General features: G+C 44.8%; 1 protein-coding gene across 1 annotated transcript in view; it reads right to left on the reverse strand.

The window, feature by feature from the left end:
* The window catches only part of adgrl2a (adhesion G protein-coupled receptor L2a), a gene marked incomplete at its 5' end in the record, with an annotated part of 126,961 nt that overhangs the window by 56,462 nt on the left and 51,265 nt on the right, over positions 1-19,234 (reverse strand). Inside the window, one exon of the mRNA XM_083648255.1 lies at positions 9,182-9,982. Coding sequence (XP_083504381.1) covers positions 9,182-9,982 — 801 coding nt within the window. The remainder of the gene's footprint in view (positions 1-9,181; positions 9,983-19,234) is intronic.

Raw genomic sequence — 19,234 nt, forward strand, 5'->3', positions numbered from 1 at the left:
CTATGCCATTACCACCCTGAGCACCTCACATGGCTGTGGGGCATGGTCAGAGATGAGTGGGGGGCCAGGGCAAAACGCCCGTAAAAAAAAAAAAGCCCTTGGAATTGGGATGATGATGATGATGATGTGGGCTAAGCTTTTAAATGCCTCCATAAAATAAAGCATATATTTTAACATTACTCTGTATTTGCAAAGAGAGTGACTCACGGCATTCATACTTGCACAACCCCCGACCCCTCCTCCTCCTAGCATTATTTCCTCAGTGACAGGCAGCGCAAGCTAGCTGGCCAGCTACAGTAGCATGGATCGTTTTTTAATACGCAAACCACCCGCTGAGTCAGGACTAGAAAGAAAGTAAGAAACAGATCCAAATGAAATAGAAACAGTTGCTGACCGCCTTTCCCGGTCTGACTCTACTATTGTGGGATGGAGGATGGACTGGATAGTGGCATGACATGTACCGACAGGACAGTACATCCTTGGATAAGAGTCGTTGAATATTGGTCTGTCGTGCAACATAGAAGAACTAAGGTATTTCCCAACATTTGATCAAATGTGCCTGGAAAATATCTAAAATGCCCCAAAACATATTTCACAAGTGCAAAAAGCCCTTGTTAAAAAAAAGTGTATTTCCTCCCCTTCTGTGGGGCCTTGTTGATGTTCAAATCATCCTCTCTCTTTCTCCTCTTCTCTCTCTGTGTGTTGCCGTGCACAAGCTGATCTCTCTGTCTCTCTACTCTCTCTCTTTCTCCTCTTCTCTCTGTGTGTAGCCATGCACAAGCTGATCTCTATGTCTCTCTACTCTCTCTCTTTCTCCTCGTCTCTCTGTGTGTTGCCGTGCACTTTAAGCTCATCTCTATGTGAACGCCGCAGAGGAAAGGAATGGATCATAGTGGTGCTTATTAAAGAGCTGTAACTTCATCTGCCTAGAAGAGGCGTGCTCTGCGGGCCGGCTGCTAGAATGCATTGTGTATAACTCACTAGCATTGGCAACAGCTGAGCAGTTTTGCACGGTAAAGCACTTTCCTAACACACAAACTACAGGCCATTGCTCTGACCACATGCAGAGACTTGAAAGCTAATTGGCAAGTCGCGTCAGCGCGCCGTACCTTATAATTTCAAACAAATTGGGTCATTCTCTTCCTTACGATCCCCACATGCAAATGCATACTTTGAGGGCGCGGCAGAGATTGAAAGTGTATGCAAATGTATTGACATTGCAACAATTAAAGAGGCGGTCTTGATTTGTGTGGGTGTTAACTGCAGCGACGGGGGCTTTTTAATGGAAGCGATTCAGAATGTAATTTTGTGACGAGGGATAACTAAAAGCTTTCCCAAGCTCACCTGTGTCCTATTGAGGTGGTGAACGACGTCTGTTTGTGAGTCTTGGTGTAAGAAACTTGCTTTTACGTGCTTACCCACTGGTTTGGGGCCACATATCAGAGCTTGGCATGAATAAACGGGCCATAGAAATGGTTGTATAATGAGTTTTCAGGGGGAACCTCATTTAAATCAATTTAATCATCACACTTACAAGATGCGACGGAGGGATATGTCTTTCTTTATGAGCTCCTCTATGCAATAATGAAGACAGGCATGGAGCCATTGGTAGATGAGTGGATTATGGCTTTTTGTGAGAGAAAGATGGTGGCACTGGTCAATGCCAAGTGAGGGACTTACTGAGCCATTTAACGCCCACCTCCAGTGGAGCAGCTTGTTGGATGTGACCCCATCCACTCCCCTGTAATCCTGCCTCCACATGACCAACGTTACTGGACTTTACAAGAACCCAACTGTCTGCCACACAGACAGGGACCCAACATCGGTTTGATGTGATTGCATTCCATGACGGAGCAACTAATGTGACAGAGTTGTTTCAGCACTTATAAGATATCAAATAAATAAATAAATAAATAAATGAATAAATAAATAAATACGTAAATAAATGAATACGTAAATAAATAAATAAACTACTGGAGGAAGTAGTGCAGTGTGGTGGATGTGTGTGAATAGCACTTTATTTTCTTAATATACTTCACTTAAAGGTCCCATTTTAGGCTATTTTTACATGCCTCATGGGTCTTTAAAACAAGGTTATGAATTCTGTTGCAAATGCAGCATCTGTGGGACTTCCCTATCCACTCTGTCTCCCCTCTCATTAACTATGTGCTGTTTTGTGGGGGCGGGATCTCTGATAAGATGATCTGTTAGGATAGATCCATCTTTGGTGCAGTTGATTGTTTTCTGGACATTCATCCATTCCAGTCAAGGTTTGTCTTCCACAGTCAGTTGGTGGGGGGCGGCACGGTGCTGTAAGCGGGCAAACGCCCCCACGCCCAGATCCTTTATAATCAAAGAGGCAAATGAAATCATATGTTTCACACGTAATGGGACCTTTAATATTGACTTTCAACATCTCATGCATTGTAACTTCACGTCTCCCTCCTGGCTCCCAAATGATGGAAACCAGTTCCTCTCCAGTTAGCCTCTCCATTAGGCTGACTAGAGAGATATCAGACTGAATGGTCCCCTCGTCACACTCCATTTCCTTCTTCAGAAGCAGCCAAAACTCAACTCGGTGGAGTGGGCGGATTCCGAGGTCTGTCTGGACCCAGGCAATCACTCCATAGCTTTCTTCCTGAAACCTGAAAACTCCACTTTTCAAGAAGTACATCACCACCCCCTCTTCCCACTCAATCATCATCTCATCTCCTCCAGGTGCTTTGATCCTTGGAAAGTTTTCAAGTTTCCACCTTCTCCTCTGCTCAGCACTTCTCTATCAAACATGATTATTTATTAGGGTCACAGGAATGTTTTGTTAAAGACCTCCTGAAGTCAAAACTGTGTTTTTATTCTTGTTCCTTCAGTTGGATGGTTGAGCTTCACTGTGCAGAATGATGTCTGTGCAGACTTTGACACTAGAAGGCTGTTTTCACAATCAGCTGCTGAAAGTGGAAAGTTTCTCTGTGCTCACTGAAAAGACAAATTCCTACAAGCATGATTCGTGACATCACGGATACTGGAGCCAATCCCTGTCCAGTATTCAGTGGTTAAAGCCCTTGTTTGTATGCTGTGATTGGCTAGTTATCTTCTAGATAACCCTGATTGCTTGCGTTGAAATTTCTTATGAGGCAGAAAGAGGGGAAGTCATTTTAAGGATTTCAATAACATAAGTTCGCATTTTTTTGTGGTAAAAATCATCAGACACAAATTATTATTCAAAATAAGAGTATTTTATATACATCTTGAAACATGAATTGAGGTGGTCTTTAAAGGAGAATTTCGTTTTTTTTTTAACCTGGACCCATCTCCTGGCAATAATTATGATTTGGCCACTCACCCAGCGATGTCCGCGGCGTTTCTGGCCGTCCTAGCGTTGTTTTGAGATCAATAGCATCCAAGTCAGTTGTAAAATGGAGCTGATTTGGGGCCAAGTGTGAGCCTGTCTTTCCTGCATCTAAATAGCTATTTTTATTCCCGTTTTCACCACATATCGTGGTAATGTGATCCCTCAACATCCACCAGAGTGATATTTCGCCCCAGGCCATTTCCTGGAGTCTCCCAGGGATCAAATTGCCTCAAACGTGATCTCGGTCACCAAGTCTCGTAAAGTCCCGCGATACTTTCCTGCCGACTGGCCAACTGCAGGTAGGACGCTTTGCGGTGGTGGTTTTAGCGTAACCTATGTGGGGTTTGGCGTAACCTATGTGGGATTCGAAATAACGAAGGTTATAGGGCACGATGGCTCTAACCCCTGTTGGTTAAGCTTCTTCAATTGTTGTGCTGGATAAGAGCATAGGCAAAATGAATCAGATGTGAGGTTTATGTTGGCGTTACCAGGGATAGGCCTGTGTTATAGAAGGCAGGCAATCTGCACCACTAATTAGCACACCTCCAACCAGAGAGCAGGAAGCAATCAGGCAAATCAGCTGGAGAGCATGGTTGAAAGTAAAACCCTGCTGAATCTTGGCCCTTCATGGAACCCATGCCTGTGTTAGATATGTAAAGATTACATACAGGGGGCGGTCAAACAAGTACAGTTGTATCCAGTCTAGGGCTGGTTAATATAGACCAAAAATCATCTCTGTATTTTTAGGTTGAATGCTGATACATGATATATATCTTCTTCTTATATATCTTCTACAGAGTGGGCTAAATGTTCAGTTGCAGCTTGGTGCTTTCACAAAATATTGACACAATGAGATTTGGATAAATGCTTGTGATGGCTTGAGCGTAGTCAGGGGCGCAGTGGAGGTTAAATGCAAGTAAACACAGTTTACCCACCTCTGAGAAATGAGGCAGAGATTTACTCACCTATTTTCAGATCAACTGTATCAATCAATCAATGGGGGGAAACAAGGTGGCTAAACTACTCACCTTGGATAGTTCACCCACCTCTGTATTTACCACTACACTCCTGAGCGTAGTTGACTTTACCTCCACAAAAACATTGTGGGAGTGTATTTCAGTACCTACAGTAGTGTAGCAAAGTGGCGGCCATTGTGAAACAGATATCTGAGGGAGGGCGGTCAGTGACAAAAGTGCCATCATTTATGTGTCAACATCAGCAGTGTGGGAGGACAAGTTTATTGACATCTTGATGATGATCCTGGACCATTCTGCCTGCCTTCATCCACTGAACTCCACACACATTCGTCTTAGCAGGGCCGGGCTTACGTCCCATCTGTCACGCAGAGAGAGACACATCCTCCTTGATGTTGGTAGAAAGATCCCTGAACACACACGCCCCAAGGCACAAGGATGTGTCGTGGTCTGACTATACGTTTAGACTAATGTTTAACTGTAACCCACTTCTGCTGCTTCTTCTGACATTCAGCTTTGTCTGTGGAGGAAACATTTCTCTCTCTCTCTCTCTCTCTCTCTCTCTCTCTCTCTCTCTCTCTCTCTCTCTCTCTCTCTCTCTCTCTCTCTCTCTCTCTCTCTCTCTCTCACACACACACGCACGCACACACACACAACTAACTGGAACATACTGTAGTCTTATTTCAGGGCAAACCAAACGCCAGAATAAAACATCAATCAATCAATCAATCAACCAATCTATCAATTAATTAATCAATCGATCAATCAATCAATTTTATAGTTATATAGCACCAAATCATAACAAGAGTTATCTCAAGGCGCTTTACAAATAGAGCAGGTAGAAGACCAGGCTCTTTATTTTACACCAACAATTGAAACAATTGTTGCACTGGCTATTTTACTGCACAGGTCATGTGGCAATTGAAACAATTTCCCAACAAGAGCATGCGCTCGGCGACGACGGCAGCAAGGAAAACGACCTCGTAACGGGGAAGAAGCCTTGAGCAGACCTGGTGGGCGTTCATCTACCATGAACGTCGGCATTGTACGTTTCTAGAGTCCACAGAAATGTAAAATTTGAAGATGTCCGAAGGAAAATACGTTGCATATCTTACAATCTCAATGTAAATAAAAATAAAAAATAATAATAATTAATTTGATTTTAGAAAACGTCGCTGCCTTTCCAACGTTAAATGCAAATAAAACAACTTTGGTTACAGTATGTTACAGGCAACAAAGCAACTTGGTTAGGTTTAGGCAACAAAGCAACTTGGTTAAGTTAGTGGACTACAAATTAGAGGTTTGGGTTGGGGTTAGGCTTGTGGTTTGGGCTTAGGGTTATGGTTTAGGTTGGGGTTAAAACCGAAAGTAAAAACACATGCGTCCAATTCCACCTCTACTCTCTTAGGTGTCCACGACATACTTTGACCTGGGACAGTCGTTAACATGAATATTAACGTTATACAAGTCATTAGACTCTACGACGTGCACAGTATAATGTTCATATTCACGCATCTAGAAATGTGATATGCAACGTACTTTGGTTCAGAAATGTTGATATTTGACATTTCCATGGATTCTAATAGATGGATTCAATGCTGACGCCTGGGCTGAGCATCTTTGAAAGCCTGTGATTTCTCTATCGGTAGTGGGCGTCCGTTCAGCAAATGAATAAATCAATAGAGCATGCAGCCCGGCTGTGCACAACATATTCCCACAATCTATAACTGTTAGGATGAAAACAGAGGCTGGGACTCAATATTTAGGCACGAGCAGTATAATATATTAAATAAACACATAATAAACATGTTTCTGCTCAGATTTGATCATGAGAACGGTTGATGGGTGAGCGGCAGCTGTCGCTAATTATCAACTCTTTGTTGTCTCTGAGTATGAGATAATTAAATTGTTATTTGGAAATTAGGACAAGAGGGAAACCCATTTTCTCTGCGGCATACAGTATCCAACTGCCATTTACTTAATAATGCAAATATTAAAAAGAAAAGAAAAAGTCTTATTGGCAGTGGAGAAACTTCAAGCATGTTACTCATGGTCAGGGATAAAGGAAAAAAAACATGATTTTTAAAAAATGATCTTGTTCCCCTTGATTGCTGCAGGTCTACTCAGTCAGTACATCATCTGCATATTCATTCCTAAGGATGTCCGCCTTGTCAAACTGGGACTAAGTTCCAGCTGGCCTTAGTTTGGCTGGAGTGACGCTGTTCCAATGGCTGAACCCAATTTAGCTGCCACAGGTCCTATCAATACAAAAGTGGACAGGCAAATACATTAATAAATATTGAGCTCTTGGATAATCTGTGGAAAAGTTGCTTGACCTCCGTAGATCATGGGTGCCTGCGCCAGGCATTATGTGGATTTAGGACTCTGGATGTGGAGGGGATTAGTATAATTAGGGTTATTATATTCTCAATGTAAAGAGTATCGCAGACCCAGGCTATAGCCTCGTCTCAGCTCTTGACAGCTAAATTAAAACCGCACTCGGCCGACGTGACTCTGGGTGATTGATCCTCGCCTCGTGTGTCTATACCCTGCTCCTCCTCTCTGAGGCCGAGGAGTGTCTATACCCTGCTCCTCCTCTCTGAGGCCGAGGAGTGTCTATACCCTGCTCCTTCTCTCTGAGGCCGAGGAGTGTCTATACCCTGCTCCTCCTCTCTGAGGCCGAGGAGTGTCTATACCCTGCTCCTCCTCTCTGAGGCCAGGGAGTGTCTATACCCTGCTCCTCCTCTCTGAGGCCAGGGAGTGTCTATACCCTGCTCCTCCTCTCTGAGGCCAGGGAGTGTCTATACCCTGCTCCTCCTCTCTGAGGCGAGGGAGTGTCTATACCCTGCTCCTCCTCTCTGAGGCCGAGGAGTGTCTATACCCTACTCCTCCTCTCTGAGGCCAGGGAGTGTCTATACCCTGCTCCTCCTCTCTGAGGCCAGGGAATGTCTATACCCTGCTCCTCCTCTCTGAGGCCAGGGAGTGTCTATACCCTGCTCCTCCTCTCTGAGGCCAGGGAGTGTCTATACCCTGCTCCTCCTCTCTGAGGCCGGGGAGTTTCTATACCCCTCTCTGAGGTGGGGGAGTGTGGAGTGTCTATACCCCGCTCCTCCTCTCTGAGGGCGGGGAGTGTGGAGTGTCTATGCCCCGCTCCTCCTCTCTGAGGACAGGGAGTGTGGAGTGTCTATACCCCGCTCATCCTCTCTGAGGACAGGGAGTGTGGAGTGTCTATACTCCGTTCCTCCTCTCTGAGCCCGGGGAGTGTGGAGTGTCTATGCCCCGCTCCTCCTCTCTGAGGACAGGGAGTGTGGAGTATCTATACCCCGCTCCTCCTCTCTGAGGCCGGGGAGTGTGGAGTATCTATACCCGGCTCCTCCTCTCTGAGGACGGGGAGTGTGGAGTGTTTATACCCCGCTCCTCCTCTCTGAGGCCGGGGAGTGTGGAGTATCTATACCCGGCTCCTCCTCTCTGAGGACGGGGAGTGTGGAGTATCTATACCCGGCTCCTCCTCTCTGAGGACGGGGAGTGTGGAGTGTTTATACCCCGCTCCTCCTCTCTGAGGCCGGGGAGTGTGGAGTGTCTATACCCCGCTCCTCCTCTCGGAGGACGGGGAGTGTGGAGTGTTTATACCTTGCTCCTCCTCTCTGAGGCCGGGGAGTGTGGAGTATCTATACCCGGCTCCTCCTCTCTGAGGCCGGGGAGTGTGGAGTGTCTATACCCGGCTCCTCCTCTCTGAGGCCGGGGAGTGTGGAGTGTCTCTACCCCGCTCCTCCTCTCTCAGGCCGGGGAGTGTGGAGTGTGTTTTTAACAGCCCATGGTAGATTTGCAGGCTCACCGTCACAGGGGAATGATCTATCCTCGCTCCAGGCCAGACTTTGTACCTGCCCGGGCATGCATGGCTCCAGAGGTGAGACTATGTATCTCTCTCCCTCTCCCCTCCTGCCTGTCTTGCTCTCTCTGAAAAAGCCAGGAGATGCTAGCAGGGCTCCCTCGGGCCTTAGCGCCGGGGACTCAGGGAACGCCCGAATGGTAAACCTCCCCAAATCCCCCAGATACTGATCCCTTATGATATGGTAACTGGCTTGGAGGTGTTGTTTACCAGCGAGCTCCGCACACTTCACCCCCGAGATGCTCCCCTCCACTCCAAAGCTTCCGTAACATATCTAGCACATATTAGATTCTAAATTAAAAATCACTCGGCTGTGACACTTGACACACAGCTGGGGGAATACCAGAGGAGTAGCAAGGCGCACGTAACAGCAACTCAAATGATTCCAAGAAAATGCAATTTGACATTATTGTGTGCTGGGGATGCGCAATGATATCGGCACATCGTCCGTATCAGCCGATAAAGCCATGTCTGCAGATATGACAGGCTGATAAAATGACGCAGTTGCAACTTGTGAAATAGGTCAAATTGTCCCTGGTTGTGGTGGCTATTGTCAGGATTGTCTCGGGGAGAGCAGAGCATCATCCACACCTGTTTAAGTAGGATGAATCTTGAGTTTTGTTTCAAAGAAAATGTTACAAATAAATATATGGCATGTTTGACCTAAGTTGAAGTAGTTTTCTTATTTTGCCCAGTGAATGTGTACATTTTGAAAAGCATTGTATTTATGTCTGCATCTGCCAGTGGGCCATCAGGATAAGAGTAGGCATAATAATGTGTTAATTATACTACAGGAGAGACTTGATGTTCTCTGAAATTAGGTGGGAAAAATGTGTGCATACCGGTATCGGTATCAGCAATCGGTCAAAAGAGTCGTAAAATATCGACATATCGGATATCGGAAAATAATCCAATATCGTGCATCCCTATTGTGTGCAGAAGGAGCTGAGTGGGGGGTCAGAGTCTTACCGTGAGCTGGATCAGGTGGGCCGAACTCCAGATTGTATCTCAGGATGTAAAAATTATTCCACACATAGAGCTGGTTATCTCGCGGATTGTAATCCACAGCTGCAATGTACTGGTACTGGTTGGGGAAGTGGATATCCACGTACTCCCCGCGGTTCTGCTTGGTGTTGTAGATGTAATCGATGAGGCTCTTGCTGACCTCGCTCTCGTTGTCTTCGTAGGTGGAGCGGACTACGTACAGTACTCCACAGACCATGAAGGCGTTGGAGGCCGAGCGCTTGTCGTAGGCCGTCTCCCAGGTGGCCTCGAAGCGCAGCGTGTACGGGTTCAACTGGCTGATGACGATCATGCCGTTATTCTGCTCCGTGGCGTAGATCACCCACAGCCCGTTCTCATCCACCGCCAGGTCGATGTCCGTTTTGCCGCCCCACTTGTAGGGCGACGTGTCGTGGTAGTTGGCGTTGTTGATGATGGCCTCTCCGCTTTTGATTCGAGTCCGCAGGTCGAACTTGACGATGTTGCGCGTCCGCTCCTTGTTGAAAAACACCGCCCCGTCGTACACCACGAACCCGGTGCCATCCACGCGGTGGGGCAGTTTGTAGGTGATGGTCTGCCGGGCGTTTTGGAAGTCGTCCAGGGAGGAGTACTCGATCAGAGTGTCTGTCCTGTAAGGAGTCCAGGGCATGATGTAGATTTTGTCGGCTGCCTGCAGCGGGTCTTTGCACCAGGCGCCGGCTTGCTGCTCCGCTTCAAAGAGAAAGGAAGGGTCTGCGACCGCTTTCAGAGTCCCGGGACAAACAAAGACTAGTGATGGGGGGAGAGTAGAATGAGAGACAGACAAGAGGTTAACATGTTAAAAAATCAAACAACGCTGAACAACATCTTAACGGCAATATAAACTCTATAGTGTCTTCGTTTTGTTTTACGGGTTGTCCAGGAAGAGTGGGGACAGATACACGTTAAAGAGTGGCCAAAAGAGGACTAACAGCTATAGCCAATGTTCACAAGCAGTATAGGGAGTTTAGTTTTGTGCATAGAAAGAAATAAAGGAATAGGAAAGTTGTTAAGCATAATGTTTAAGATATAAGTCTGAAACCAAAAGAAGTTTTGCCTCATACAAGACATTTACTGTTGGGAATAGAACACAAATGAGGGGGAAATAGAATAGAAACAGAACTTAAAGTAACAATTGGTCCTGTAAACAAAACCAAAAAAGCAGCCAACTAAAGTCACATAGGCAACAGACGGGAGAGGTTATGAGAGAGCAGGAGTCAGCAGAGTCTGCAAAATGTTTCTGTGTACTTAGTCTCGGTTACACCAGCTTCTCTACAGACTGTTAAAATTTAAACAACTTTCAGTCAGGGTCTGGTCAGGAGGTGCTTTGGTTGTTGCTCTGAGCCATAGGAGGCATACGAGTCAACAGAGGAGAGAGCAGCAAGTGGTCAGGTGAGAATAATGAGGAGGAGAAGAAGAGGGAGAGAGAGATAGAGAGATAGAGAGAGAGAGAGAGGGGACAGTAGGAAACACTAGCTTGTGAAAAGGGCCCAGAGACAGTTACCATGGCATGCTATGGAGAAGGGTTAGGAAGCCAGGCAATATGAGATTCTGCTGAGTAACTAAAGCACCCAGGGAGTATGAGGAGAGAAAGGCCCTATGGACTGCAGCCAGTATGTCCACATTTACGTCTTTTGGCTGCTTGTGTGCTATCAATTCTTTTATGATCACTCTCCCTCCCCGTGTTGCACTATAGGCCAGTAGGCCGTTAACATTACAGTCGGAGGGTTGTGCATATAATGTCTGCTATGGCTTTGTACTAGGGCAAGCCGCTCTCACTGCCAACTCTGCAAATAACCACGTTCAGTTAGGACACCTGGGCGTTACGGTTTAACACACAGGGTACCACTTCTTATGGTCATTAACACACGGGGTACCACTTCTTTTGGTCATTAACACACGGGGTACCACTTCTTTTGGTCATGTTTCAGCGCGCAGGGTAGTCCAATAGACTGGGATAGAACTCCTACAAGGTCTGAAATCGACACCACGGGAGTGTGACAATGAAATAAAACAGGGGCCAGTAAGGGCATTGTGGTCAGCGAGCCTGGAATTAAGTCAAGGCCACGTTGGCCTTTGATAAATATAAATATAAATAAATATTTATTGGGGCATCGCAGCAAAAATGCCAAAACCAATGGTTATTAAAATCCTTTTTCATGTCATTTTGCGTCAACAAAATAGATATCCTATTGCTGCAATATGATACAGTACATGTGTGAGATGGCTCAGACTGCAAAGAAAATCCGCAACTTTATTTTAAGGGCACAACGGCCAGTTCAAAACAGGGCATGCCAAACTGGCCATGTGGTTAGAAGGGGCATTAGGGCCACTCTCCAGGGGATCCACACGGCACTGGCCTTTTGGCCTTGGTATCATTCCTGCCCTGGGTCAGGGTGATGGATGGGTTTGCCTCCGATGCCGGAGCCCGGCGTTCGATTCCCAGCGTGTTCAAAGTCTACATTCCAACTGTAAGTCACATTTTATTATTTAAGCCATGTCTGACTGGATGGAAGCAGGCTGCGGGGATAAGCTCTGCCATTGCCTCCGACCATTTTAGTTGGAGCGGAAGGGAAATCCCTTTCCGCTCACTGCATGTACTGCTCTCAAATGCCTCCACCGCTGTGAAACAAAAACAACACTAGCTAGCAAGCTAGCAACGGACACGCTGAAAATGGCAAGTTTTGGCGAAGATGGATTGTGCAATAAAGCAGACCTGCTTGGTACTTTCGGTGGATGGTTGTAAAGAGAATGGAGCATTATTTTTTGCTACCAGAATGAGAGTGAGTTGAGCCAGACTCCCTCCTGCGCTGCTACAGTGTGAAAACGAAGTGTGGAGATAGTTAAGGCTAAGTGGCTGTTCACGCTATACGCCAAAGCAACGCCAAAGCTACGCAGTTTCAATTCAGCGTCTCTGTTAACAGGCGAGTCTGTTCACACCGCCCGCACGCCACGCCATGCTGAAGCCACGCTGCGCCATGCCAACGCCACGTTGAACCGATAGATTCAGCTTCTGTTCTATTTTCCAAGCGTGCTGCACGCTGATCCCGAGCTGCCAGGCAGGCAGTCAATGCAATTTGTGAGGGGCGGGAGGGGCCGGAGCAGCAGCACCGAGCCCAGCGCTGAGGAAAAGAGACTGCTCCTCGTGTGACCGGTTAGGCGTCAGATCAGCTTGTGCCTGCTTCAAGCTTCAGTTCTGCATGGCTTCGACGTATGGTGTGTTCGGGCTGTAACCCAAATCATTACCCTAACCTTAACAAAGTTGTTTTAGTTGCCTAAACATAACCGTAACACAAGTGGTTGGCTATGTTCTCTCTCGTGGCGAAAAATGATGAAAAAGGTGCCGTGTCGACAAATAACGAGAAAGGCGTACCCTGTGCGTTAAAAAGTGACGCTAAGGGGCGTCCTGAACGTCAGTATCTGATGCGTTGGCAATGTCAATGTGTTGACTAGGGGCCACCGGGGATAGGTAACGTTTACAACCAGATGCCACAAAACAAGGAGCTAGGGTTTGGATCGTGTCTGTTATTTACCTTTTTGCTCCACTTCTATTTTAAGCGTTGGAAGAGAGAATGAAAAGGGTGCAAGGGGAAAAGAAGAGATTAATATGAATTAACTGTCATGGCTACCATTACATATGCAGAAACATGCTATGAGACACCGACACACACGGGAAGACCTATTCAGAGAAAATGAGAGTTGAGAGGAAGATGGCACACAGTCTTCAAGCTCCTGTCTCAGAAAAGTCAGCTTGGTTAGGACATCAAGAATAGCCTGATTGATCATGTTCGGGATCATAACCAATTGTCAGGCTTGGTTTAAAGCAGGGAAGTTGATTTTTTTGTGACCACTTGACAGACTGCCAACTGACTTTGAGCATGTACTGTAATATCACTGATGGCAAAGCATCAATCACTTTTACTTTTTGACATTTGCAGGTAAAAAAAAACTTTCAATTTAGTTTGTCGCATTGGCAAGTAAGTATTGACTGACTAGATATGACAGCCAGGTCAGGAGTGTAGTCTCCAATATTGACTGAATCTTTTTGGCTAAAATCATGGAAAAATGCTTCATAATGAAGACATTTTCCGGGAATCAAAGCCATCGTGGCCCCACCCTACCCATACAGTACTATATTACAATTGTATTCCTTCGTTCCATTCATGTATGATCATCATAATTTTTGGTTTTGTTGTAAAGCAGAAACACATAAGTTGTAATATCTGCGTGTCCACCCACTGCCATAAACCAAGCCTAACTCCAGGATAAAGACAGGTTACATTTAAATTTGTTGATGATAGTTAAATATAAATTATATACTCAATTGCTTTATCTACAAAAGGGATTTTAATCCAATAAAGAAGCCATTTTACCCTCCTGGGCATGGTTTCTCAAAAGCCTCTGGGCATTATCTTACAATGGAACAAACATGTGCTTAGCTTCCAACAGAGACTTAAGGGAAACTGGGTCCTGGTCACTGGGGTATACAATAAAAATACACCAAATCTGCTTTCAGTAACACTGATAACTAATAGCACAACTCATACAATATCACTCTTGGGTTAAAGGCCGGGTTTACCGTGGGGAACATGAATATATATTAATTCTTAAAAAATCTTAAATTTCGAATCCGTTGAAATTTTTGAAATTGCTTGTTCACAGCCAGAGAAAAAAATAAATGAAAAAAAAAAAAAAAAAAAAAATGGGCCAGGTGACGCGTTTCGACGCGAAACGCGTCACCTGGCCCAATTTTTTTTTTTTTTTTTTTTTTTTTTTCATTTTTTTTTTTCTCTGGCTGTGAACAAGCAATTTCAAAAATTTCAACGGATTCGAAATTTAAGATTTTTTAAGAATTAATATATATTCATGTTCCCCACGGTAAACCCGGCCTTTAATTACACTTGGTTGTTATGTAAAAACAAAAGTGAACTAAGAAAAACAATTTACAGACACCACACTTGTTATAAGCGAAAAATAAATTCATTACACAATGCATAAAACTAACCCATTTTGGCTATCAAAGATCTTAGATTAGTATCGGTGTATATATGTATATATGTATATATATGTATAATTATAAACTGTATGTGTTGTGCATTTTCCCTGTGCTGATCAAGGAAGCAGGTAATCAGTCCTACTCAGGGTAGCAAAGTATAATCAAGAGGGCTTGTGTGCACTCTCTGTTGAAACATGGTTTCAGGCCCAGAGTAAACATGACTTGATTTGTTGTGTAATTCTGTGGTTGCCAATGATAGTCCTCTATGAAAACTTTATTTTTTCTTACCCTAGATGGGCATATTTAAACAAGGCCTCTGAAAGCAAACATGCTAAGAAGTATTGCCCAGTCCATCTATTTGAAGAAAGTATCTTAATGAGTGATTCAACAGACCCCACCACAAAACAAACTCCACTGCCTATACTTGTTACCAGAGCATGCAATCAAAGTGACTGCCTGGCCTGCTGCATATTTTTTAACTGCAACAAGCACACAATAACCATTTGGCATAATCTAATTCAACAGCAAAATTAACGTTTTCCTAACATTGACAATTTCAAGAAAACATCTAACCAATGCAGTCCAGAGATGAGCACTTTACAAAGACTCAAGACGTTCTCAAGACAAGAAAAGGCATGCTGGGGTGAATGTGAAGGAGAGTGAGAGAAGATTGAGAAGGATCATTATGAATGCACCACGGCACTGCAGAAGAGACTCAAGTGCCTCATAGCACCCTACGAGATCAAACAGTGAGGAGAAGTAAACAAAGTAAGAGCAGTTGACATCTCAGATGCAACAGCAGCCAGAGAAAAGAGAAGAGAAGGAGAGAGAGAAAATCTGCAAAGGAAACAAGAACACATGATGGAAGACCTGACGAGGTTAGTAGAAATGTAGTTCAGTGATTCTCAACCCTTTTCATATCAAGGACCCCTAATTAATCCACATTAGGGCCACGGAACCCCACTTGATGAGATATTGTATCTTGGACCCAAATCTAAGAATATGTTTATTCATCTTTTTGATCCAAGTTTCTTTGGATTTCCCCCAGTTTTCTCCCCAACTTGGTCAATTCCCCCTACTGTCCCAGGCTTTGCGCCACCCCCTCTGTTGATCTGGGGAGAGTTGTAGACTAGCACATGCTTCCTCCAATACATGTGCAGTCGCCAGCCGCTTCTTTTACCTGACAGCGAGGAGTTTCACTGGCAGGACCCAGCGCATGGGAGGATCACGCTATTCCCCCCGAACATGCGCCCTAACTGACCAGAGGAGGCGCTACTGCAGAGACCAGGACACATACCCATAATTCGGCTTCCCGCCTGCAGGCACGGCCAATTGTGCCTGTATGGACACCTGACCAAGCCGGAAGCAACACAGGGGCTCAAACCTACGACCCTCGTGTTGGTAGGCAGGGAATCTACCGCTGCACTACCCGGACGCCCATCAGAATGTGTATTGTTGTTAGATGTGACTTTGTCCAGAATCCCATGACTATCTGTACTGTAGGTAGAGAGATAACAGAGAAACTATGACCAAAATAGTCATTCTTCTACATTATCTATTTGTGTTCACTTCTTGTAAATTAAATAATGCTGAAGTTGAACAATTGATCAATTTACTGGGGAAACCCTGGAACACCCTCAAGGACCCCTGGTTGTCCCCGGACCCCACGTTGAGAACCACTGAGTAGAACAAGAGCAATCATTATGATCAGAAAGCAGTCAGTGATGAAGAGAATGAGTCAGATAGCCGAGGTGGGTTCCTGCAGATTGCACAGGGGAAGGGAAGAGAGTCAGTCACTTTGGAAACAGCAGCATTGAAACAAATATGAGAGACACACCCCTCCCCTCCCCTCCCCTGCCCTGCCCGCCCAACCCCCCCACTCCCTAAACTATCTCCTCCAGACATTAGAGACATTCAAGGGGTCTAGCAGCGGAGTACTTCCTGCTTTGCTCGGGCTGTTTTCCTCACATGAACTATTAATAATCTGATGTTCCATCTTAATCCACTGTGTTCTGTACCTTTAACTTTAATAAACAACAAAGCTCTCAGAGTCCCCGGCTCCTTTCAATAGCATGTAATGTACTTTGGGAGTGACTAGACGGGCAAACTGTCTGTAGCCCCTCGGCTAAGACGTCTGCTGTCTACTGCAGACTCAATTAGTAGCTCCAGGCAGCATTATTTAAACGACAGGAATCCAATCAGAACACCATGTAAACTGCAATACATGAGTGATAATCATGAATCAGAACATCATGTAAACTGCAATACATAAGGGATAATAATGCAAACTACAAAATATACCAAAGGGGATGCAAACATATGCTGCACAGCTGCAGTCAATTCTGAAGTTATTTTATTTTTTTATTTTTTTTACATGTGACAATTTTATGACCATGTCAGAAGATAATTTTGTAAGCTGAATGATCAACAGGATATAGCAGCGATAGCAGACAATGACTAAATTAGCAGTGATTGATAGACTGTTTCCACCTACTGGTATGCCTTTGCATCTTTACAATGTGGCATAGCAACAGCGTCAGTTTGCTCTTTTGTCTCTCCCCAGGCATTTCAATGTAGCTTGCAAAGAGCAGTCTTAATTAAGAAACGTCTTGGCTTTTATGTTGCCTGTTTCACGCAATTACTGGAGCCAATTCAGAGAGTGACTCAATGCCAGGTGAAGAGGAAATTTACATCCTGGGCTGGAACAGGACATGATGTGGCTAATGAGGGCAGCTCCTGGCATCAACTAAATCATGACACCAAAAGGATGAAAATGGTGAATGACGGCAGCTTGTTGCAGAAACTACTTGGAGAGAACTGGTGGATCCAAGATAGCTACCGGTAGTCTGATTTAAAGACTTCAGTGAATAAATTACATGCCATAATACATTCAGTCGGTGGTAAAAGATAAAAATCAATTGTTTATTACATTCTGAACTGCCAGTTTTATTTCACAGAGAGACTTTGAGGAGCGACTGTTACTTTGGCCGAAAATGAGAACACTGTGTCTGCGGTGCAGTCGTTGATCAGCTTAATGAGGATTTAATACGTCTTGCAAAACAACTTCTCAAGGCTTGTATCCCAGCAAATCCAGGGGATCCTAAGGTTTTGAACTGCTGTAATGTTTTTAATCACCAAATCTTGATATTCAGCATATGATCTATCCCTTCTGAAAATTGTAGTAAGAGCTTTGATCTGGTTCATAAGCTGTCTAAATCTTGCCTCATGATGGTAATTAATGTATTAGACTGACTCTACCAAATGATGGGATAACATTTGATATCTTTAAAAAAGGGGGGGTTTGTCACTGGGGATATATGGCCTTTTTTTAGGGGAAGAGACAAAGGTTTGTCAAGGGGAAAGATATAAAACACGGCACTTGCTCAGACATCACAGGCTACAAGAGGCTGGTTGGGCTTGAGTGGGAAAGGCTGGACTGGATTACACTGGACTGGGTTGCACTGGACTTAATCAGACTGGGAACACTAAGCACTTACCAGGACAGTTGTGATAGGACACATTCTGTGTTCTTGCTCCTATTCTGGTTGGGCATGGACCTTTGAGAAGCAAAAAGATCGGGACTACAGACATGCATGCTTCAAACTGCTTCGAGTGACGTGAGGATCTGCTAGGAGTTTTATGTGAGATAACTATTGCCACTGGGGTCAGAGTCCTTGGGCAATGGGTTATTTTCGACCACATTCAAGTAGGCTTGACTGTTCCCCTGGTGCAATGGAGGGAAAAGGCAAAAAGCCAATCCTAACAGTAGGTGGACATGAGTGCATCTTCAGGCTAATCCTACATTAATGCTTGAGGTAAGGCAGCAAGATGTAGGATCGATAGTTCACTGAACTATGAGGCGAGTTCAGAAAAACAAAAACCAGATGGGGAAAATATCATAAAAGTGAGTGGATTTGGCTATGCTCAGTAAGGCTGGCTGAAATACTCATTATCCCTTATTCCATTTTTAATTCCAGGTCCTCAAAGCCTCCGAGAGGTTGACCTTTAAGATGTAATGAGGTTCACCACCTGATGACGATGGCTCATGTATTCTGATTCAACACTATGGGCATGCTGCTGCTGAGAAACATACGGGGGATGTTGATGGTGCATGGTTCACACCACATTATTAGATTGAGTTTCCTGCCAATGTAAAACTAAAGTACATGTGATGGAATCTGTGTACCAAATACGGATTTGGATCTGCTGGAGCTGCCAATGACTACCTCCTTATCACTCCCATTCTGATCATTTCAGTTGCACCTGATTAGTGATTCTGGCAATTCATCTGATTCTTGGTCATGAATCAGTTTGCAAAGGTTACATGGGAGTATTTGCTCCACAAATTGCAAATGACCATGGGAGCTTAAAGGACAGAGGGGAATGTTAATGCAAAGGGCAATCTAAAGATTGTTTGGGAGCTGAATGGCAATGAATATTTTAGCATCCAAGGAGCAGGCAAAATGTTAACAGTATCTCTTTCTATGAAATATTACCTTGTTGACTTATGAGAGGAGCCATTCTGTTCTGTTACATAATGGAACATCTGTTACCATATTTCAACACCTGTTGTAGCGAATGTATATTGAGCCATTAAGATGAGCTGTTGTCTTCGCCTGATAGATTTCGCCCCCATCGGCAGTGGGCGTGACTTGCCCCACCCCTCCCTCTATTCTGCTAGCTCATAACCTGGCTCGTCAACGTCCACTGGAAACATGGCCAGAGCATCAATAATGAAGGCAGCAGAGAAGAGGACCACTGGGTTTTACAGGTCATACTTCATGAAGAGGACCACTGGGTTTTACAGGTCATACTTCATGAAGAGGACCACAGGCTTTTACAGGTCATACTTCATGAAGAGGACCACAGGCTTTTACAGGTCATACTTCATGAAGAGGACCACTGGCTTTTACAGGTCATACTTCATGAAGAGGACCACAGAGTTTTACAGGTCATACTTCATGAAAAGTTCATGGAGTGACAGAGATGGAAGGAGAGACAGAGGA

The sequence above is a fragment of the Poromitra crassiceps genome (genome assembly GCF_964638095.1).
Source record: "Poromitra crassiceps genome assembly, chromosome: 12".
Taxonomy (NCBI): Eukaryota; Metazoa; Chordata; class Actinopteri; order Beryciformes; family Melamphaidae; genus Poromitra; species Poromitra crassiceps.